The 23,981-nt window shown below is 37.5% G+C and overlaps 1 protein-coding gene across 1 annotated transcript; it reads right to left on the reverse strand.

The window, feature by feature from the left end:
- Positions 1-840: 840 nt before the first annotated feature.
- On the reverse strand, positions 841-22,764 carry TTC39B (tetratricopeptide repeat domain 39B). The gene is made up of 17 exons (XM_009072540.1): positions 22,667-22,764; positions 20,318-20,449; positions 18,438-18,514; positions 17,250-17,317; positions 15,215-15,279; positions 14,956-15,061; positions 13,541-13,606; positions 11,884-11,992; positions 10,936-11,003; positions 10,789-10,848; positions 10,315-10,476; positions 9,121-9,212; positions 8,698-8,818; positions 6,640-6,751; positions 3,811-3,928; positions 1,981-2,097; positions 841-937 (listed from the first exon to the last, which is right to left on the reverse strand). The coding sequence occupies exons 1-17, from the start codon at positions 22,759-22,761 to the stop codon at positions 841-843; spliced, it is 1,665 nt and encodes a 554-aa protein (XP_009070788.1). The 5' UTR covers positions 22,762-22,764.
- Between the last annotated feature and the right edge of the window lie 1,217 nt (positions 22,765-23,981).

Genomic DNA, 23,981 nt, shown 5'->3' on the forward strand with positions numbered 1-23,981 from the left:
CTTTTCCACATGGAAAGACAAACTATGTAAGTTCCAAAATGCTCTCAGTGCAAGCTGCTTTTTTTTTCTTTTGCTTTGTTTTGGTTGGGTTTTTTTGTTAAACAGGTTAAGTAAGTCTGTCAGAAATGACTTAAAACTGCTGACTCTGCTTTAGAACAAGGATACAGAACAATTTCTTAAGGTCCCTTCTAGGTCTGCTTTTATATGACTGAAAAATATCCCCTGTAAGCTCTTAAACTGAGTGAAACAGACCTGCAAAGGCATTATAACAAAGCCCTGCTTAACTTCATCTGACAGTGTAAAAATATTGCACTTCAGATAGGTTCATTTTGTTCCCAAAATGAAACTAAGTCATAGATGGCGAATTTCTTTCCTCTGGAACACAAATTTCAGGATATAGTATGACAAATGTGGGTAAGCTTATCCACAGACATCGCATTTTTGTTCCAGAGGCAAAAAGGTCTCAAGTGTACTGCAGAAACCCAAACTTTCAATAAATGCTTAAATTATCACTAGTTCCACTGAATAACCAGCATGTGTTCTCATGTAGAAAAAATAAAGTGTTTGCATTAAACTTTATTGCACCAACAACTTCTTTTTTTAAAAAATATCCCCCGTTCAAGTCAGATATTAAATTACTTTTATCAAACAAAATATAAGGTCTTCTTTAGAACAGCAAGTAGATACAGCATAGGCGCTATACAGAAAAAGAACAGTCTAAAGGAATGACACCAAATCAGAAGTGACAGAAAACAATCATTATGTTCTTTTCTGTGATTGAAACAAGACTGCAAAAAGACTGTGTAGGCTGTTGTATGCATGAGAAGCATTCCTCCTCATTCAAGGTGTGGAAGCAGGCGACACCTTCAAGCTGTCAAGTGCTGCATGAATTCTGAAGTGCAACCTGGACTCCATAGAGTATTCTTTGTAGTTGTTTCTGCAAAACATAGAAATCGTGTCAAGAAAAATATGTTTGGACTGGATTATTTCTACTTCATAGATGCACTGAAGCACCAGAGTTAACAGTCTTTATTCCTTAGCAGGAAATGGAAGTTGACAGACAGGTGAGTTACAGAACATGTTTAAAGCAACATCCACAAAACATGCAGAGAAGAGTTATACCAGTACTAAAAATTAAATGTCCTGATAAACCGAACCCACATCTTAGCATCTCTTTCACTTATTTTGGTCCTTTCAACTGCCCTCCCAATAACTGAACTTTGCTGTGAAAAGACAAGCCAAAAAACTAAAGTAAGGATATTAGCTGAAAGTGTATGCTCAGCCTCAAAACACAACTCAGCCAGAGTAATAAAACACAGTGAAATCACATTATGTAATTCTCCCACACAAAAAAAACCAACCACCAAATATGGGGGAAGGAAGGGAGGGGCAAAAAAATATGTTTTGAAAAAAGCTTTTAGGAGACTGTTTCTAACTCTCATTTACAGCACTTCTACACAACTGGTATACTTTTCTGCACACATACTACAGATGATGCAGGCATGCTGCTTTACAGTAAATTTAGCTCTCAGCTGGTCTTCGGTGACAGGATGTGAAAGGAAAAAGGGGTGTGGTCAGACGTGTGCTGGTTTTCAACCTACTCCTGCTAACACCTTTAGTGCAGCAGATTTAAGCCCCACAGCTGCTCTCTGGGATGGAGTGGTACAGATCCTTTCTCTGGACTCTCCTGCTCCATCGCATGCATGCAGTGGAGCCTCAGCATCTCTGAAGCTTCAATGAAAAGGAAACACTTTCCCTTCACAATATGTCTTGTTTGATTCTGTCTACCTCACTGTGTCTGAAGGACAGAGTTTCATGGAACTACAAAATTCAACTATATTGGACAAGTTCTCCAAGTCAAGAGCACAGATTTATAATCACGTGTATTTTGCAAGGAAGCTGTCAGGAAGCAAAAGCCTTCACTGCTAAAAATACTCAGCTACTCTTGATTTCCAGGGTGACCAAAATAAATCCACTTACTTTGCAGTTTCTATGTATCTTATTGCTTTTTCTCTCTCATCCTGTTGTTTGTACAGAAGACCCAGTTCATACAGGGTGAATGGCACCAAGTAACTATCATATTTTATTTGCTTCTCACTAGAAAATCAGAAAAAAGTACAGAAATGATTAATTACAACCTTGTCTTGAGTGACTAGTTAACTTTTAAATGCAATCACTGCCTCTAAAAGCACTTGGCCAGAGAAAAGATCCTGGAATCCTTTTTACTGGTTAACTCTGTACACATTAATTATACTGGTAAGGAGTGAATGTAAAATACTGCCAACATGACCTTCTGGGAGAAAAAAATATATTCTTTCTTACTTCTATTTTGTATTGTTATATGTTACCCAAGCTACAGTGAAGACAATTCTAAGACTACTGTGAGCCTTACAGTTCCAAAAATGCCCCAACTATCCAAAAATCTAACTTGAAATAAAAGCAATGTTCATTAGGTTAGGCAGCATAACATGAATACTTTGTTCCCACATACAGAATTAAGACTGATTTGCCCTAGCTTGCCTCAACAAACTGGCAGAGAAGTAAGAAAATTCAACTTTTCCTCAATACAAGAAATTCTCAGAATTACTGTGTCTGGAAGGCATCTCTGAAGAACATCTAATCCAATCCTCTGCTCAAAGCAGCAGCAACCTGTCCAGGACTGCGTGCGCACAGCTTTCAAGTATATTCAAGGACGGAGATTCCTCTGTCTCTCTGAGCAACCTGTCCAGTGTTTGACCAACTTGGCCATAGTGAAAAAAATCCCCAAACCACCTCCTTATGTTTAAACAGTATCTCCTGCATCTCTTGTTCTATCACGGGGCACCACTGAGGAGAGCTCTCTCCCTCCATCTTACAAATTCCTTTCAGGTCTTCTCTTCTACAGGCTGAACACTCCCTGCTCTCTCAGCTTCTCTTCATATGACAGATGCTTCAGTCCTTTAATCATCTTTGTGGCCCTTCATTAAGACTCGTTCCAGTAGGTCCATGTGTCTCTTGTAGCTGCGAATCCAGAACTAGAGACAGTACTCCACATGAGACCTTACCAGTGCTGAGATGGGAGGAGAATGACCACCGTGACCTGCTGACGACAGTCTTCCTAATGCTGAGCTGCACTGTTGCACTATTAGCTGTCTTGGGGTCGAATGCGATGCCTCGGACCCCCGGTCATTTTCTGACAAGCTGCTCTCTAGCCATTCAGTCCCAAGCCTATGCTGGCACATGTGGTTATTGCTCCCCAAGGGTAGAAATTGGCACTTCCTAACATGGAACTTCTTGAGGTGGCTCTCAGCCCATTCCAGGTTGCTCTAAATGGCAGCACACCCATCTAGCTTATCACTAATGAAAGACATCTAGTGGACACAGAGGTGTTAGGTCACAGATTGGACTTGATGATCTCAGAGGTCTTTTCCAACCTAATTGATTCTGTGAACTTCTTATCTACATGGAGAAGCATTGACTACTGATGCACTAAATCCTGGAAACATCCCCAGGAAATCTGTGTCAATTACCTTTACTTACCCACAGTTCTGCAAATACAATTCCAAATGTATTTGGATAAATGCATTACCAAACGGTTTGATTTATTTGGGCTAAAATGCCACGTATATAGAACTATATAAATGTTAAACTGAAATAAAAAAATACTGGCAAAGTTTGGGGGTTCTCTGATCACTTTTAATTCCAGCTCCTTAGGAGAATGTTGAAGTTTATGCAAAATCCTAACATGACAGTTTCTACAGGAGTATCAGAAATTTCATCAGAAGCTAAAAACGATAAAGGTTTATAGTCTACTTCAGTTATCTTTTTTACCTTTGAATTACTTTGCTGAAACACAGTTCAGCTTGCATGAGTCTTCCCAAGTGCTTCAGGCAGAGGCCCTTCAGTAGCTGCAACATGCATGCATCATCCATATAGTACTCATTGTGATCTGACAGTAAAAGTGAGATACATCAAACAATTTGAAGACATCATGAAAAAGAAAATTAGATTTTCAGTAGGGAATATGCATTCAGACTCAGGACCTTGTTTCTCATGTTTTATACCTCAAAACATACATAACCTTCAGGCCCTATTTGAAATACCATCTACTAAAGATGATGTGCCTGTAACACCCACATCTTTCTCTTTGAAGATAGTCAAAGAAGAAAAAAAATAAATTGAAACATCCAGATATTCCCCACTCTTCTGTAAGTACAAAACAGGCATAAACTGGCATAAATGAAAGATTTCTGTACTTGTAACATCTAAAACAGGAAGCAAAACCCAAAGTGAGATAGAAACCACCCCATTATCTCAATAGCTTCCCCTGTTACAGAGCACTGACAGACCTCCAGTAGCACCAGTAACATGAAAAAGCACAAAACCATACCATGACTCTGTCCTACAGAGCTTTTAGGAAGCATCATTTTGCCATACAAATTCAAGAAAACATGTTTATTAGTAATTCCATCATCTCTAATGATTAAGAAGCCTCAGTAGTAGTGCACAACATTTGAAAAATTCAGTAATGTTTTATGTTCAATAGGAGTAAAAATACCAGATTAAAAAGGAGTTTTGAATCATTTCAAAATCTCCTTAACGAGTGTGGTCTTTTTTTGTTCCCTCAGTTTATACCATTTGCTGGGTGGAAAAGTAAGGAAAGAAAACACATATGGATAGACAGATGGCAGCACATACATTAACAATTCAGGAAGCAAAACACTCTCCCTTCAGATCATGTTGTTTACAGCTAATTACCAGCTTTCTAAGGTCATGCTAATTTTTTCTCTTAATAGTCTGCCGAAGAAATCCTACATGAACAGTTCTGAAATGTGCAAGACTAACACATTTTAGGATTCAGCAAAGTGCTTCGCCCCTATATTCAGGGTTATTTCTGTCTATGTTTAAACCCAGAACATCTCGACAGATAGTAACTGACAGACTGCGCTTTTAGTGACACGTAGCAGTGCAGCTGGGGGAGTATTTTGTGTTCTCTCTAGCCTGTTTTGCTAGGCTAAGGTTTGGATTCCTGTGCCTGCCTCCTGAAGGACTCATGCATTGCAATTACTAAGGGCATGCACTGGTGCCAGTAAAGGCTTGCCAGTCTTTAACAATTTCAACTAGAACCTCCCTGGTAAAGAAGAAAAGCTATTATGCCAAAACACAAACAGTAAATGACAATGCACAAAGCCAATTTACTACAGAGAGCCTTACAATAAATGTGGGAGAAGCATCTTCCTGCAGTCCTCTACAGCAAAGAAAGTTTCATTATTAGGGCTCCAAAACACACAACGAATGAATTTCTCTTGATATTCCGTTTTTATATATTGGAAATGACAAAACTACGGAAAAATGAGATTTCCAGAAATCCCAAGGGGAAAAAGAACCAAACAAAACCACAATGTCTCTAATGTCTTTCATCTGTTCCTTCTACCATCTCTATTTTCAGCTCTACACAACATAAAATGACTTTCAGTCCTTGACAGATTCCTTGCTGTGCCTCTTCACGTGGAACAAATGAAGTAACAACAGCTCTCTAAGAAGTCTCAGTCCCTAAATTACCTTTGTATATCATTAACACACTTTTTTACAGCATCTTAGCAGTCCTTTGACAATATCTAGTACTTAGCAAGTATCTCTTAAGATAATATTGTAACCTTGTCATGCTCTGCTAATAGCCTTAACCAGTTTTCTTTGGGTCTTAATACATCAGCAATTCTGGTAATCAGAGTCTTTATCTTCTCTGAGTCCATATCTTTAAAAGCAAATCAGAGTCACACATGCCACGTCCAAAACAAAACTACGTTTGACTGAAGTTAATACTATAAAAAGACATAGAAAACATAAAACCTAAATATGACTCCAGATTACATCCTATCTGCACACAGCATATCTCCATGCTAGTTTTATTTCTGTTCCTTTTATTTTTGTACCTTGTACATCTCTACTTAGAGATTTGACAGGAAATTTACTTCACTGTTACAACTGATTAGCACTTAGAGTACAAGCCTCTGCATGATGCAGCACTGGAATCCCAACGGGTTCCGTCAGAACCCTCCACTCAGACCTCAGGAGAACATTATTTGAAAAAACCTTGCAAATTGCTACACTTTGGTTTTAACATGACGTTTGTAAAAAAGAGAAACACTTGAGATTTAAGAGGCACACTACTGATTCTACAGAACAGTGAAGGGCACAAAAAAATTAAGGGACACAGTTCAATCATGGCCTTGCAAGTTACTCTGATTTGGTTTATTAACCATCCAGCTTTTACCACTGTGTATGTCCTCGTATAACTTCATATGCATCACCTCAGTTTACAGTGCAAATCACACTTAGATGTATTTTTAGATTTCATAATTGGTGTTTTAACCGTGTGGCAAAACTGACTTGCTAAATTGTTGGTGTGACTAAAATCTGGATTCAAGAGAAATTACTTGTAGTGAATTGTCATTAAAAAAGTTTCAAGTGCAAAAAGCAAACACTCACCTGAAAAACCTGACAGAGTCAGGTACTTGTGCAGTAAACTTGTTGCAATAATGGAATTTAAATTCTTTCAGGAGTAAGTTATGGGCTGATTCTCTAAACATTACCCAAACATTTATGCTTCAAACACATCAAGATTCAAAACCACAGTCAAACTCTATTTGCTAAACTTACTGGTTTCATTTTGTAGAGCTGTTTCTTCTTTTTCAATTGTTACCAGTAAGTTTTCAGTGAGGTCTGCTCTTTTGCCCACAATTGCAAATCCATTCCAGACATACATCATTTCCTGACAACAAAACAAAAAAAGCCCCACAAGATGAACTCATGGAATTGCACAAATATTTAACTAAAGAGTAACTCTGAAAAGGCTCTTATGGAACATTTTGAGTGCATAAAAATAGTACAAAAACTTGTTTTTAAACAATACAAAACATAGTAAGATTATCTATGCATAGGGGAGGAAAAATTATGTGTAAGTTAACCTGGGTTTCTAACTTTCAAATGCTTTAACACCTTTCAAATGGATTCTACTATCATGTATTTTCACAGTTCTCTAAAAGTGAAACTGAATAAAATTTATTACATGATAGTTCACCATCACCCACAAAACACATCAGCAAAACTGAGTTTTTAGGTTCAACTGAAAGTCATTCTTTCCTACAGGTTGATAAATAAATTTGATGCATATTTGAGTGTGTGCATATATGCTCTATATGTATATGCATATGTACAGATATATATAGATGCTATGATCTGTAGACTGTTACCTTCCATTTAGAGCCAAACTGGAAGCAGATACAACTTTCTGGATAAAATGTGGTTCCAGTATGCACATCCAACATGTTTTTTATATAATATCTAAAAAATCTTATTTAAAAATCCCCAACACAAAACCTGGGCATGAAGCTTCTCAGTGCTTCAGTACAACAGGAAGGAATTTGCTTGTCTCAAAGCAGTAAGTATTATCACATTGTAACACTTAGTGATAATGAGAGAACACACAGAGTTAATGCTAACCCATATGAAGCTCTGAAAAGATCTTCACTCAGTCATCACTAACAAGAGTACCACTTATTCTACTGTATTTGAACTGTAATTACACCTCTGAAATATGAAGCCTAATGTCATTCTGAAGCTGACACAATACAATGATGAAATGTTTCCATTTGTAGTTGTGCTGTAAATATGTGGGTTTTCAGGGGGAGAAAAAAACTGGCTCTATCAAAGTCTGAAACAGCTACATCCTGCTACATTTGTTTCAAGGCTGCAGTCTTATCTAACTTATGCTTACTACAGTAACACCACTAACTACTTTTGGCTTTGCCTAACCCATGATGAAGAAAAGTCTTAAATTAAAAGATACTGGATTTGGCAGGAAGACCAAATATGTATTATTAAATACAACTGACAGGCACGGTGTTGTACAAACCCAAGAGAACTTTATTACTTAGTACTTTATATGCAAATTAGTATAGAATGAATTTTAGAACTGGTGGATTAATTTTCTATGGACTCCTCTTTCCACATCAAGGAGCTTTAGCATTAGAAATTCCTTCTCAAATTATGTTTTTCACCTTCAGTTGTTGTTAAATTGTGTATGTACAAAAACCTCAGCATACATATGAAAAGTATCATTCCTGTGCACACATAAGCAGACTGTGCACTACTAATGCCTCTGAAGTTAGTACATGGGAAATTAAGAGAGCATTAATAAAGTATTTTTGCCTTCTGCACATTTTACTCGGACTCAATATAATGAAAAAAAGTAAAACAAAAACAACCACCACTCTTCATTTTCACCAGAAGAACAGAAAGTGTTGAGTACTCAACTTCCTAATGAGTCTAGAAGACAAGGACTGAAATCCTGCTAAGCTAAAGAACATGATCATATATGCTAGTAACCCATGCAGGCTTCCAGCTGAAAGGTGACTCTTAGCCTCATGTGGTGACAGCAATAATTCTCTGTAAGACTGAATTTTCACATGAAAGTCCTGGCTCTGTTTTTGGACTGGTACTGTTGGCAGCATGATCCAACAGGTAATTTCACAAAAATCCCCTTGCATGAGTGCAGTGCTTTTTTTTAAAAAACCACAAATTTAAAAAATGCAGACATATATATATGCATACATATATGCAGACATATATAACACCTGACAACATTATTCTTCCCCTGTATAATGAAGTATACTCATTTCAGTTTGAAAAGGATGAAAAGAAAGCAAGAACAAATACCAAGGCAGGTAATATCAGCTTCACTGGTTGAGGACTTGCATAGCGTCGAGCTTTCCTTACTGCAAATTTCTCAGTTGGGATAGATTTTCCTGCAATTCTCTGTTTCAGGCCATCTACTTGCCTACAAGAAGGGAAAACGGAAAACAGAAGTTGTTTTATGCAATTTTTATTTCATCTCATTTCACTTAGTAAGATTTACTATTTGCCTCTGAAGTGTTTCCCAGCACTGAGACCACAGTTGTAGGGTGTATGTTTGCTGACAAATGCAGCATCTTAATATTCTAATGCTAAAAGCAAAGAGAAAAACTGAAAAATTTATGGGTTTAAGCAGGAAGTGAGTCACATCAGAAGAAGACACTGAAGCCAAAAACTTTTATCTGGGGGAAAAAAGACTGCACATCTAGTTGCTTTGTAAATGTTTACCTGAATAAAGACACAATGTCCTCACCAGTACTCTTCAAATCATCCTCTGGAAGCATACATAGAATTGCTGCCTTCTGGAATACATATATTGCCTATTTCAAAAAGAAACAGCAACATATTACCACATCTAATTTGCTGTGTTCTGTCAATGCACTAAGGACTCAAATCTCTCACCCTACTTGCTGCAACAAAGTGTTTCCAGCAGTTCTCAGGCAGGTGGAACTAAAAAAGTCTAGCATTCCCTTTGTCACACAATTTATGTTATAATTTGATTTTAAATGTATTTATTAATATTCTAAGTCAGTTAGTCAGAAAGTTAAAGGTGTCTCCTGCAAAGAAAAGGGGAATTTATTATGCAAAACACTGTTAAAGAGATGAGGTTAAATGACATGAAGTAAAATGAGGTTAAATATGCTAAAGTCCATAATTGTTAATACATGATCTATTACTTGTAGACACATGCCTAAAAAAACCAGAAATAAATATCTGAGCACTGATTCAAGGAAAGTTCAATACTGGGTTTTGCAGAGAAAAATAGAAACATCCATAACTTCATTCAAGACATTTGTGCTTCATGTTGAATACACTATTCTCTTCCTCTTTTGTCAAGAATTGGATGTACAGCCTTTTTCACTAAGTATAATAAAACAGTAATCTAGATAGGAACAGACAACAATAATGCATCAAAGATTATTTGCACCTTGTGTTTGGTTCATACTCTGAGAAACATTGTTACAAGGAACAGGTTGATACCCCAGCTTTTCTTGTGAGACCCTGACTCCAGCAGCCTTCTCATTTTGTGCCACAAAGCATCTGCTGAGTAGGCACGCTCTTGTCTGGTTGTGATTAATGAACAAACAGTTTCTTCAGCCAAGTTTTACTAGTGAGTCTTAGAACGTGACTTGAGATATGAGTTAACAATTTTCCTCTCTCTCCTTTTTGTCCCAACTCTAGTTAAACACCTCCATTTTTGGAGGGGCCGAAGCATTGCTGCTTATGGCTCTGGTGCTTCAGAACATGAAATAAAAATTCCCTCTTAACCACCCTGTTAAAACCACCATTTTGGTCCCACTGTGCCTTTGCTTATGAGTTCCACAAGAAGTCAAAAATCACACTTATTGTGCAAACTGAAAAGTAAATTTAATCATAGAGAGACCACTGGTATACAACAACAATGTCCACCTGCCCATTTACCTTAGACCACCTGCTCTCTTTGCTGAGCAGGTCTGCATACCGATATGCTTGAAGCCAGTCCTGCTGGAAGGTGTAGCACCACATAAGTTCCCAGTAACAGAGATGATGAATCTGTTTCCACTCTTGCTGGGCTGCTATGCAGTCTTGGAACCTCAATTGTGCCTACGACATAGTTAAGATAGAATGATGAAAACTGGCTCAGTTACAGTTTGATGTGAGAGCTATGTCTAATTACAGAGCAAATTCTTATCTAGCACGCAAGTGGAGAACACCTGACTAGTAAAATGATATAAACTTCCCTTTCAGTCTCACTGACAGAGAGGGTTGGAATCAACACTGACAGTGAATGTGAACAGGGATAAGAGCATAGTTATAAAAAACCAACTAAAATAAGTTACCTAGCTGAATTAGCTATTTTTCTCCCTCAGGCTGAACACTAAACAAATCAAAACAAGAAAAACAAAATTGATTTACCTTTTCAAAATTTCCTTTCAGTGTATCTATTCTAGCAGCATAAAACAGAATAATGGAACCCTTGAAAGGAGATGAGAAAAATAACCAGTTAGGATGTTAAGCTCAGGGAAGTATACTGCTATTACAAAATTTATTGAAAATACATACATTTGGAAATTTCTGGAGGTAGGGTTCGAGGAGAACGTCTGCTTCCTGAAGGTTGGCTTCCCCTGTACCTGGAAAACATAACAAACCAACTTCAATGTACTTAAAAAACCCTCAAGTTTCATACAGTAAGATTTTGTGCCCAAATCATATTATGGCTTCAGCAGATCAATGGATGACTGCTTTTACGCAAAACCAGAATTATTTCATCATGCTGTGTTACTATAAAAATGAATTCTTGTCCCAAAGTGCTTTTAAGATACTATATGTCTCTAAGCAGAAACAGAATAGAATATAAGAGCGTTCTTTAAACTGTTACATTATAGATCCTAGTTACATTTTAAATCCCTTTAATTGCTTTAGCAAGTTAGGAAAACATTCCTCAGCTACCTCTTTTCCTAATTTTGAGCGCAGTAATGAAATACAAGTGGAACTGAAAGAAATTAAGTTCTTCTTAATTTCTTGATAAGCCTGAGGGACAAGGACTAAAATCCTTTCAAATTACAGAACGTGAAAATAAATGGCAAAGAAGCATACAGAATTGATAACCAATTTTAGCTCTATGTGGCAAAACCAATGAATTCTCTACATGTATGAACTTCCATGCAAATTGTTTGGGTGTAGAGGCTTTTTTCCTGGAGATATTTTTCACAATATCTGATATTAATTTATGAGTAATGACTGTTAAAAACTTAATACTGTTCTGCAGTATTTTGCCGTGCCATGTTGAGACAGGCTCGCAAATGGACCTAGATCTTGGTATAATGGTATCTACCCTGTTTCTGCAGACATATCTTTGTCAAGGATATTAAGTTCAGATCATAACTAAGTATACACCAATCTCCTGTTTACAAACCTATTTTGGCCACAATTTTGAAATTCAGTTATAAACATAAATCACAGTATCTACCATAACGTGCAGCATGACTGAAGAGATACACTGAGTCTCACCAAGGATTAAGGAGACGTAAGTGTGATAAACCAACAGGGTGAAAGTACACAGAATGGCCCTCAAACTGCTGCCAGATGCACCTTCCCGTAGTTGGCAGAGGCCCAGCTCCTAAGAAATATCACAAACATGTGCAGAATTAATTATCAGCACACAGAGTTATTATTAATTGTTTCTGGCTAACCAAAATCCAGTTTTCCATTCAGACATAAATACATTATTATCTCAAATCCAACATAACCTTGTACCAAAAGAGTTCAGTCACAGCTAATAGCACTCAGGAACGAGAAGACGAAGCTAACTCTGAGTAAAATTACTCTGGTTAAATGGGAACACACCATGAACCATGCAGGCACACAGCTCTACATTCCTTCCCCACTATTTTCTGGCTATGAGCCTTTTAGAGTAACATCTTTAAATCTGTGTTTGGTGAGAACCTCTCCCGACTGTTCCAGTGCTGTGTGTTGGCATGAGCCTTCCTTCACAGAGAACCCTGGTTATCCTCACTTCTGTTCCATCAAGTCAGTCACTATTTTGACATTCTGATCAAAATATTAGCTCTGCTTATACATCAACATCTAAAAACAGATCCGGATTCATGGAGACTTATTAATCTCCTAACACATGAAAATTCTTCCCTTACTTTCCAATTTACAACCACTGCATGACAGCTTAACTGCTTGAGGGGTGTGGATGTAAGCTCAGAGCTTCCCTGCTCAAGAGCAGTGGCTCTTCAGAAACATATCAGAATTTAATAATTTTGCCTCAAAACAAACATTAGCATGTCAGTTTTATAGCATATCAACTTGACTAATTATAGGAGATTCAAACACCATATAAAAAAATGTGGTGATGTTCCAAACTGTTTGTTTTCTTCCTTTCAGCTTTTATTGCCTTTTCAATCAGGGCAAAAATGTGTATTATGCAAGAGCTTTGCATGAACCAGGTCCTCCAGGGAAAGAAACAAACCAAACAGGTCTCTACTGAAGTCAAATTTTACAAAAGGAGAACCATTCTATGGACAAGCTAACAGCAATAAAAACACATGGTGACTCTGTAGCATTAATAACTTGAAGTTTAATTATGTGTAATGATGTGGGTTGTTTTGTTAGAGTTGGGTTTTTTAGTTGTTATGTGCCAAAAATTGTTTTAAAGGGCTGTAAGATACTTACAAAACAAGGCTAAGTTTACAAAAAACAAGGCTATGTTTACAAATACCTCCCTCAACCCTGAGAAAAAGATGTATGTAGATTCCAGGGTGACACATTTTATTCAGAAATTCCTTATTCCAAAGAAACAGGCTGGGATTTTGGGTGGAAGAGTGTAGAACTGTGATTCTTCCCTCAGCACTTGATATGAGGAACATTAGTTTCTGACTGCATCAGCTAGAAGAGAAAGCTGATATAGTCTACTTAAGGATCAGCAAAAGGAAAGGAAATAGCAAACTGAAAATCCCCCAAGGCAGTCTGGTCATTTCCCATGGCTGTTCAAGGGCCCAGTATCAACATATGTGCCTTTATGCCTGCATCATCTAACCCACTGATCTTCTTAACAACACTAAAATACTGAGAAACAATAGAGATCATTACAGTGTTACTGTGAAATATATGACATTAAATCCAACCACTCTTTAGCTGATTAAAGAATCAGATATAATACCCTATTGCCAGAAAATCCAATAAATTCTAAAAGCCGGAGGATCCTTCCTGGTAAAAGTGACAGCATCTGAAACACAATTTGAAAAAAAAATTAATAAAAACTTGTATACATTTTGAAAAAAAGTAAAACCACTACAAACTTGAACCAAAAATGTCAGCTACTGTTAAATGCTAATACACATTAGTGAAAGAATAAACCACGAAAGAACCTGAAAACAGACAAGCATGCTCAGAATTTTGATGATCATCCGGCATGAAAATAAGCCAGACAGAGTCCATCTGTGGTTCTTCAGATAATGATATATTTCTCTGTCTTCAGCTGGTCAAAATCGTTTGGAAATTATGGGTCATTTAGAATGAAAGTGCTATCTATTTTGGTAGTACTTAAAACCTACAATTGTCATCTTCCTTTGCTCCCAATAAAATGACATGATGGAGTCACAGAAGTTCTACTTGTTCCTACTGTGGGAGCACTGAATTAGCAGACCAGCAAGCATAATTGTTTCGGAAATACTACCTATGGTTATCATTCTCTAGCCATCTTTTATATGCACTTTTGTTCCCTCTGTAACTGCATTCTCCATATCCTACACAAAAGAAAACTTAGAGAGGTCATAACCACCTTTTCAATAAGGATTACAAGAAGGTCTACTTGAAGGTCAGTTTTTGAAAGCTCCATTCACCCTGATACACAGTGCCCAGCAGAGACTTCTTCTGTTAAGCTTCCTACTGAGGAGACTCCATGAAGAATAGGAAAGATCAGAACAGTTATGAACACAGATGTCTACCAGTTGCTTCAGTTTTAAAGACTGGTGCAGACAGACCTGAGTTCTTCTGACCATACTCAAAATTAGTCAGCTCCAGTCTAGAATGATACAGAAATTGACATACCAGCAGAAAACAACTCTCACCACTCTCGACAGATGTGGAAAGGTAACTGTAGTAAATTGTAGAGAAAACAGTTTTCTTTTGTACGAACTCAGTAAACTCCTACCATTCATTCTTCTAACTGTAATTATCTACGCAAACCTACAGTATATCATTGAAGCAAAAGAATGGTATATATGGGGGAGTTAGAACTAAACAGTCACTCCAGGTATCCTGTAATCACCAGCATAAGCATCTTAAAAATTCCTGCTACACACAGGTAGACGTATCTGTTTTTCCTCTTAAGAAATACATACCTAAGTTACTCCAAGAAAATGAAACACAGTTCAGAATAAAGAGGTAGAAAGATCCTAGAAAGCATGGCATGCAAAAAGCCACTGCTGTTTTCATATTGCATACAACCTCCAAAGCCTGCATCTCCATTTCACAAGTCTGTAAATGCTAAAACAGAGTTACAGCACTGTATCTGCAAAGAAAGACACTCCTACAGAATTATCCCAAAGGCCTTGTATGTGTGTGAAGTCATACCAAGTTGAATGCTCCAATTCCAAGATTCACTCCTCCTTCAAACTGGTGATAAGTTTCATTTTTGCTTTTGCTCCCCTGAGTCATTTGCAGCACCTGATGACATTCTCTTTTGATGTAGAAAAAAAAGGAAGGAGAAACATGACTTAGAAGTAATAAGAAGAATAATCATTATTATTGCTATAAAATTTCTTTTTATTTGTGGGGCATTGATGCAACTGCTTATAACAATGTTGAAATTAAGTGTTTTCTAATGGCTTACTTGTATATTTGGTAACTCGTCCTAATTTTGAGGCCACCTTTGATAAAGTTAATCATATTTTCATCCTGGAAGAAAAGAAAAATTTAACTGTACAAAACTGTGCATTCAGTGATTACACATAACATGTACATAAAAATCCTCCAGGTACATTTACAGTTATTCATACCTTTATGATCAATGGAAACATTAAAAATATTTTTCAGCTGCTAGACTCATCTCTAAGACTGAAGTTAACAATTTAAGCTGTCAGGGAAACACTTCTCTGGCACATGTTACACATTTTAAAACTTACGAGGGATATGAAAAGGCACTCAAAGAGTTACTATTAACAGAATTTCCAGTGCATATAAATGAACCAAGAGAGCTCTCCACCAGATGGTGCTGTAGGAACTTGTTAGAAGTCGTGATTCTCACACATACACAAGCAACCACACACAGAACCTGCCAGAAGACAAATTTAAGCATCTCCCGAACTGATGAATTCCCATTGCTGATCAACAGCAATCACAAGTACTACCCAATATATGTGCTCACTAACCTCTAGAAAAAGCAAAACTAAGCCACAATATACTTGCCATCAAAATTAAACTCCAGAAAAGCAAGACAGTTAACAGTTCAACAGGATGGAATCTTTTCCTCTTAGAACTCACACATAAGAGAAACATGTGCAGGCATTTCAGAAATGCACATTTAGATACTCAGGGACAACATATATGATGTGAAAAATGAAAAAAAAAAAAAAAAAGCCAAAAAAACCCCAAAACCCTCAGAGCCATCAACCAAAGGAAAGTCTGGCTTCCATAAAAGGGTCATCATTTCAAAAGACCTCAACTGTTTTCTCTGCAAGTCTGAACACCCAAATGCAAGTGTTTTAGTACAAGCATTCTAGTTCCCTCTTTCTGAATGGTTAAAATTTTGTTCTCATGATCATCCTGACCAATCAAGGCCAGCCAAGGTCAAAAAATATGGGACAGGACAGCGATCAGCAGAGCAGGGTATCAGAGTCAACAGCTATGAATCTCTTACATGATAGAGAGGTGCTGCTTTAGAGAAATTACACATCTCAGCTGGGGGGAGGGGTATTTTGTACAGTTCTAAACACCTCCAACAACTGTTTAAAAGTTCTTTTCATGGCTGCTAAAAATCCCACCCAAGAAACAACAACAAAAATAAGAGGGTTGGTTCCATTTGGTTAGTAAAGGAGAAAACCAGTTATAGAAAAGACTAGCATTCTCTTAAGAATATTTCCTGACACTTTGGACCAAAGTTCTGTATTAAGTGACTTATAAATTTTGCCAAATGAACATTTTAGGTCCATCTCATCTTAGCATCTTTTGCCTCACTTCTTCCTTGTAATTTATATCCATGGAGATTATCTAAAATACATTTCATAAACATTTGTAAAACACTCACTTATGTTTAAAAAGTATGACTAACAACTACTGTTTTCAGGATTCAAATTTCAAATCGAATTTGAAAACAATGTAGCATGAACTCCCTGAACCACAGCCTATACCGGAAACACCAGACAATATTAAATACCAGATCTTTCTGTGAACTGAATTACTACCTCAGCAATGGTACAGATTGTTCATTTTATAATCATTCATTACAGCTTTGTTCCTGACATCATGCCAAAAGTGCATAGAGAACAAGACTGGATTGGAGACAAGAAGTGTGCATCAGTTGTGTCAGTTGGGGAACATTCCATCCTTTTCATGCAAAAAAATACTTGCACTTTCAAATAAGACACTTTCTCATACTTGAACATCTTTTTATGCAAGCCATTTAAACATACCACCTGCATAAAACTGCAATATATCTTAGGGTGATACCTGGGTATCAATAAAATATTAGTTTATTCATATAAACAGAGAACTTTGCAGTGTGGCTAGCACAGCATTTACCACACTTTCAATCACTGCCATGAAATAACATTAATTCACTAGCAAAAAGCTGGAATGATGTTTTACAAGTACTAGCATCACTCCATTACACTGCTGCATAGAGATACAAAATCAACAACTGACTTTACCTGAACGAAGGTGAGAGCTGCTTTCTGTAGGAGGCATTCAGCATAGCAGATTTCAGCATGCATTTCCTCTACATAAGAAAAAAAGTTAGTTACCATCAGCAAAGTCATTGTCAATATTCTCTTCTTGGGGTCAATGGAACAAATAAAATACTGCCAAGACAAGGAAAAAAAAAAAAAGGCAAGATTGTTCCCATTTTGATAATTGGTGTGTATTAGCTGTTAACACAAATCCCAGCAGAAGTCTTCTACTTCCCTTCTCCTCAGACAAAAACTTTGATCTTGTCAGAGCTGACCTCAGTCTATGGCAAAAGCTACTTGTTATTCTGGTGGACTGTCTCCTGTACTTTTCACTGATCCTAAGTTTAACAGCCTGTATGAACTAAGTTTCCAAACCCTCCTTCCATGTCTTACAAGAAACTTTTACAGATGAATGGTAACTCTTACTGTGGTTCAGGCTTTTCTTACATCCAGTAAGACATTATGAACAGGTTTTCACCAAGTCATGCTCAACAAACCAAAAGCCCCAGGCAGACTTTCTGTCTTCATGCAGCACTAAAGTATGTTTGATTTAATGCACATGACACGAGTCACTCTGCACCCATGCTGCAAGACCAGCCACATGCACAAGGCTGCTGTATGTACAGTGCATACGTGGTGAGTTTGATGTGTCCAAGTATTAAAGAGGATTCTTGTGCCAGGTTAGAAAAAAATGCATACTTGATTCTGCTCGAATCAGAAATAGGAGATCAGCATTTTCAGAGCCATGAACAATGTACTGATACCATTTCCCAAAATACCTTAAGGCAAAACAGACAAGCACAAAACTTGTTAATATATTCAGATTCCAATGCAACTAACGACCAGGATGTATTCCACAGCATCAAAGATTCTTAAACTTTCGGGAGCTGTCTTAAGTCAGAAAAGGAAATCTCTCTTCAGTCCTACAATGTGTTGTGAAATGCATTCCTTTCTTAATTCATGCATGCTCAGAGCCAAAAAAAGTTAGTCTAAATTCCCCATTTTGAGAAGCTTTGCATTCAAATTCGAAAGAAAGTCCATATACGTGTTTTGTATATTTATCTGTTACCGTAAGACACTAGTCAAATTATAAGCATATTCATACCCAGTGGTAGGGTGGCTCTGAGCTCTTTTCACTTCTTCATTTTAGTTGTATTATAAATCACTTACCTTCACTTAACTGATCCACTGACTGTTTAGAAACTAGATTGGACAAGGATTCCACCACTGTGTTTCTCTTCCTGAATCTAAATCAGTTGTGCACAGAAGAAAAGAAACACAAACCTGAACTTAATGATTAGAATTCTTAACCATTTCCAACCACAATGTATAGAGATTCTTGGCAAAGTAATGACTTGCCAACAGTTGCAATTCGTTGAGTAGTCTAAACACTTGTATGCCTCTAGGTTCAGAAGCCTATACAACCTTAAAGACAGGCTTGCAACACCGATTATCTACTTTAAGTGCACAAGAGCTTCAACCCCACTTCCACTCACCAGCTTGCAGAGGTGTCTCACATGCTGGGCAAGACACCTGAACTGGACTTTGAAGTTTTGTGAATTGTTTTGTTTTTCCTCTTTTATTAACCTCCACTCAGAATTACAATGAAAAAAAAATCAAAAAGAGCTCTGTTTTCAACAAAAATGTTTCAGTATTTTATGGTGGTTTATGCTAAGATGTCTAAACAGGCAAGTATTTTGCTTCCAATAGATCTCAACTGCACAAGATATAAATCATCCAAAAATGCATTTGTTAACTATTTGCAAACAACTCAGCTTTATGTAAAGAAAGAATTCTACATTCAGAAAAGGAATGTACTTTGTAAGCCAAGGAGTTACTGATTGTGAATACTAATCTTTAGCTTATCACTTGTTTACACTACTCTGCATATTGACAAGTGCAGAATCCTGACAATAAGGTTATGACACTACAGGTTAACGTAACGCACACCCCAAAAAGGTCCATTAAGGCACGTGCAGTTCTGGCAATATTTCACCTTTGAATGTTTGATTGCCTTTGTTTTGCACACGAGTTTTGTGACCACTTGACCAGAGTGCTTATGCCTTAACGTTTGTATCCTGTGGAGATGAAGGCCCTTACTGAAGCTGTCTGAAGCCCAGGGGCACCTGATCCTCAGACATACTAAACAACATAGCTCAGATGAAACTGCAAATCAATAACACACCTGAAAAAGATGCAGAAACTGCTGACCCCTTATTTTCTACAGATAGTATCTGATAATTTTTCTCATTATCTTTTTTTTTTTGTCATTGCTAAGAAAATTATGTTAAATGTCTAAACTAACACTTGGATGCCATTTCTTCAGAGACCATTTGTGATAAATTATAACCTAATATGATGAAGAACCAGCATGGTAGAATTCTTTTCTATTTTCATCAGAGGCTTGTAAAGCACTTTAGCTTTGACAACCAATTTTCTAAGCTTTTTTTAGATTAAAAAATACAGATCACTAATAACTTTTATTTTCTATTCCACTTCATTGCTGTTCCAAGAAAGACCAACACTAAAATGTTCAAATCATTCTTAATGGGATTAACAGCTACTTAATTTTACAGTGAGCTAAACACATTTGTAGCAATAATAAAAATTATCTGGTTTTAGAAGATACCTCAGTACAAGCTTAATTTTATTAGACTATTGGTTCCATCTTTGAAAACCACAACTTTTAAATGACTGTTTTCACACTGTAAGGAAAAATTCAAAATAAAGAGTTTAAAAATTGTTGGAAAACATGGAAAAGAGAAAGTCATGGCTGGAAATAGCTCAGAGAGTTGGCAGGTCTACATAGCCAACCAACTATTTAACTGACTTTAGTGGCTGTAAATGCCCAGACACAAGTCTGTTGTTTCCATAGTACTAGGAAACATATCCTCAAATACTTGGGCAGTGAGACTTACTCCACCTTTACAAATTTAGACCACTATCATACTGACAAGAGTTTGCTTTAAAAGCCGACAGACAGATAGGGTGTCTTATGGAGAACACTCAGTGGATAAAGTATCTCATAACTGTTCATTGCTTGCGCTTACCTTTGGCAGGTTTGCAAAGCTTCCTTCATTGTAGAAATTCCCATTTGTATATCCTGATGTTCAAAGGTCATAGCAGCTTGCATAACTAAAATAGTGCTGTATCCAAGTGCATGGTACATACTATCTTTGGACCTAGGTGAAACACAAATCTTGTTTATTTAAGCAGTGCTTTACATTACAATACAAAACTAAATGCAGAGACACTTGCATTAATTTTTGAAAAGACAGAAGAATGCACCAGGAAAGTAATGGACATAAGAACATAACCTAGCTAGTCTCGTCTTCCACTGGGTGCTACAAGTCTGTCTCCACAGGACACTGTTTACAGCAAGTTCCAGAAAATACATGCACTTAATTAAATAGCATTTATAATTCAGTGGCATATCTATTTAATTTAGTTAATTAAGCCTTGACATAAATACTCAGAATGGGGGTCAGGTTGGAAGGGACCACAGTGGATCATCTGGTCCAACCTCCCTGCTCAAGCGGGGCCATCCTAGAGCACATGGCTCAGGACTGTGTTCAGACAGTTCTTGAATATCTCCAGTGAGGGAGAATACATGACCTCTCTAGGAAATCTGTTCCAGTGCTCAGTGACTTGCTCAGTAAAGAAGTTCTTCCTCATACTCAGGTGCATATTCCTCTGCATATGTTTCTGCTCATTGCCCCTTGTTTTATTGGTTGCCACCACTGAGAAGAGCCTGGCTCCATCTTCTTGGCACCTCCCTTTAGATACTTACAGAAATTAATGAGGTCTCTCTCAGTCATCTCTTCTTGAGGCCCAACTATCTCAGCCTTTCCTCATAAGTGAGGTGTTCCAGTCCCTTAATCATCTTTGTTGCCCTCCTCTGGACCTGCTCCAGGAGCTACATGTCCCTCCTACACTGAGGAGCCCAGAACTGGGCACAATACTGCAGATGTGGCCTCATGAGGGCTGAGTAGAGGGGCAGGATCACCTCCCTCGACCTGCTGACAATACACTTCCTAATGCACCCCAGGATTCCACTGGCCTTAGCCATAAGGGCACACTACTGACTCATGGCCAGTTTGTTGTCCCTCAGGACCCTCATGTCCTACCATCCAGCAGGTCAGCACCTGCCATACTCATTTGTATGCTTTCACTTAGTGTAAGTAAGGACATCCTTCTAACATTACTATGTAATCCAAAGACAAAAATCTGCATTTGTGTCGTAGAAATGTCAGCACACACATGTTCAGTTAACAGTGTTTTATGAAACAAGGTTTTTGCTTTACAATGCCAAATGAAATATATACGAAAAATTTTAAAAAATGTGGGCACTCTGTGTGTGTGTATTTAGTAATACACTCATGCACAATCTTTGCATGCAGAACTTAGTATTTTGCAATACTACCCAAAAATAGTTTTGGCATACACAAGTGCAGGTGGGCCTTCTCAAAGCATTACTCTATTACAAGTAACTCTACACAATGCTCAGAGAAGAGAGCTAGAGTGTAAGTATAGTTATTTTAAAAGATGCCATTCCTGCCTACCTCCTCTACACTTCAGCTCTCCATACCACTAAAAGCAACCACCTGATAGCTGTGTCATCTTTCAAAAGTTTCATTTAATGGTGTTCTTCAACTTGTCCATACAACACCAGGCCATTGCTCTTAATCCAGTCTTACTAGCACCAAACTGCAGAGCAAGAACCTTACTTTGGTCCACTAACACAAGCTACAGATTCCTCTTGCCAAAACATCCCTCAACATCACACACATCTTTGAGACACAGAGAAGACGAGTGGAATGGGACTGAGATCACAGTCGTAGAGATCAGCCACCCAGACTGACTCCCCATGAAGTCAGAGATAAGCTAGGTTTGTCCCATGAACCTCTCAGTATTCCTTAATTCCCTACATCTGCAATGCCATGCTTTGCTTCTCAGTGGAGGAAGGTCAACATGGGAACAAGCAGAATTAGTCAGAAGATTAAGATATGGGCATTAAAGTTAAACACCACTGAGACTCAAGCGTAATATAAAAACAACGAAAAGAGCATTCTGGAGTTTTGTTCCAGCCTTCTTTTCTTGTCAAAAGCAGTTCCATTGTACAAATTATCTGATCAAAGAAACACTGAATAAGGTCTTGCTCCTCTGCTTTTCCCCTCTGCATAAGGAAAGACAGGTTGAACAGTAAACTCTAATGGAACAATTCAGTACTTCATCAACTGGTTTTGTGATGGCCTTACGGAGAAACAAGAGCACTGCTAAAACCCAAAAATATGGAGAAAGGATTTTGGACTCTCTTCAGATGCCTTAATTTTCAGGTACTATATAGCATACTTTACACTATCTGTTTACTGTAACTTCAGCAAATAACAGGACCTCACCATGGACGAAGTAGTTCCAGTGCTTCAGAGAACTTATTGTTTAGAAATAAGTTCAGCGCCATCGAACATTCTTCCAGGGCAGACTTGAGATCCATCTTGGATGCCCTAAAAAAAAGATTCTTAGTTTATTCAAACTGCAAATATAAACAGAAAATGAAAATATTTTTTCTTCCTTTTATATCAATTTTTTTACTTTTAAAAATCAAGCTTTTAAAAACAAGCCGTATGCCTAACCCTTCATCCATGCTACACAGAGGTGCCCTCTTTGCTTATTTAAGTGATGTTTATGGCTTTGTCCTCCTTTTCTTACCAATCAATATTCAACAGTCGTATTTACTGCTACTTATATAACACAAATTCTCAAAGCTTATCACTGTGTTCAGGCTTTCAATTCTCCCCATCAATACAGACTCTTGATTCTTATCTGAATCTCAAGAGAGGTGACTAAATATTTTCATCAAAAAAAGCAGTAAACAGATGCTCACTCTGCAAACAGCCATGCTAAAAATAGTCCTGTCAGAAGTCTGTAGCTATGCCAAAAGCTTTTGTTCTTCCTAATTCACTTCAAGTAAAATCACTTGCACTTGCTTAAGAGCCATCTAGGAAAACCACTTCTTTGGCCAGTTTTGCCTGAAAGACTCAGAAGCACTCACAAATTGCTCCATTGGCAGAACTAGGGACAAACTGGATGTTCATAGTAGTGACAAATAGAAGCTATGTAGCCATCAATGTTCACAGCTGGATCTGGAAAAGATAATCTCTCTACAGCTTTAAAACAACAGGTTTAAACTCTATAATGGGCTTTAGCCAAGTAAGGTTAAGCAGTGGTAAGCAACAGATCATGTCAATGAGATAAATATTTAAGTGCTGACCAGAAGAGGACAACTCTGAAGGAGGAACTTAAGAAGAGGAACAACAGAATAGTAAACTAAACTCCTCTAAATCCAACAGTAAGACACAGACACACACAAAACAAAGGTGGATGTGAAAATATGACTGGACAGGGTTGGGTTTTTTCAGAGAATTGCCAACTTCCCCTTTAACTTCCTCCTCCTCTCTCCGTAACCTAAAAGCTTTAAAGAGGTTGGTTTTGGTTTTTTGTATCCCTTCTTGAGCAGAAAATTGGGATAAGGCTAGGTGATATCCCAAAAGTATTTTTCAGCTTTATTTTCAGTCATTTTTGCATGGCAGGTCTTGAGAAATTCACTTTCTGTAGAAAAATAAAATCTCTAACTCAATACTGGGTACTACTAGATATTTATTATTAAACACATCAAAAGGCAAATACAGCCCTTCATAATGAAGCAGTGAACTG

Source organism: Acanthisitta chloris, unplaced genomic scaffold (genome assembly GCF_000695815.1).
Source record: "Acanthisitta chloris isolate BGI_N310 unplaced genomic scaffold, ASM69581v1 scaffold5904, whole genome shotgun sequence".
In the NCBI taxonomy this organism is placed as follows: domain Eukaryota; kingdom Metazoa; phylum Chordata; class Aves; order Passeriformes; family Acanthisittidae; genus Acanthisitta; species Acanthisitta chloris.

Bases quoted from the DNA above. Each gene is read 5' to 3' on its own strand.
- TTC39B (XM_009072540.1), bottom strand. From the start codon at position 22,761: ATGGATCTCAAGTCTGCCCTGGAAGAATGTTCGATGGCGCTGAACTTA. The intron at 10,849-10,935 runs GTATGTATTTTC...TCTCCTTTCAAG, and splicing joins ACCTCCAGAAATTTCCAAAT to GGTTCCATTATTCTGTTTTA. The intron at 3,929-6,639 runs GTAAGTTTAGCA...TTTTACTGTCAG, and splicing joins AGCTCTACAAAATGAAACCA to ATCACAATGAGTACTATATG.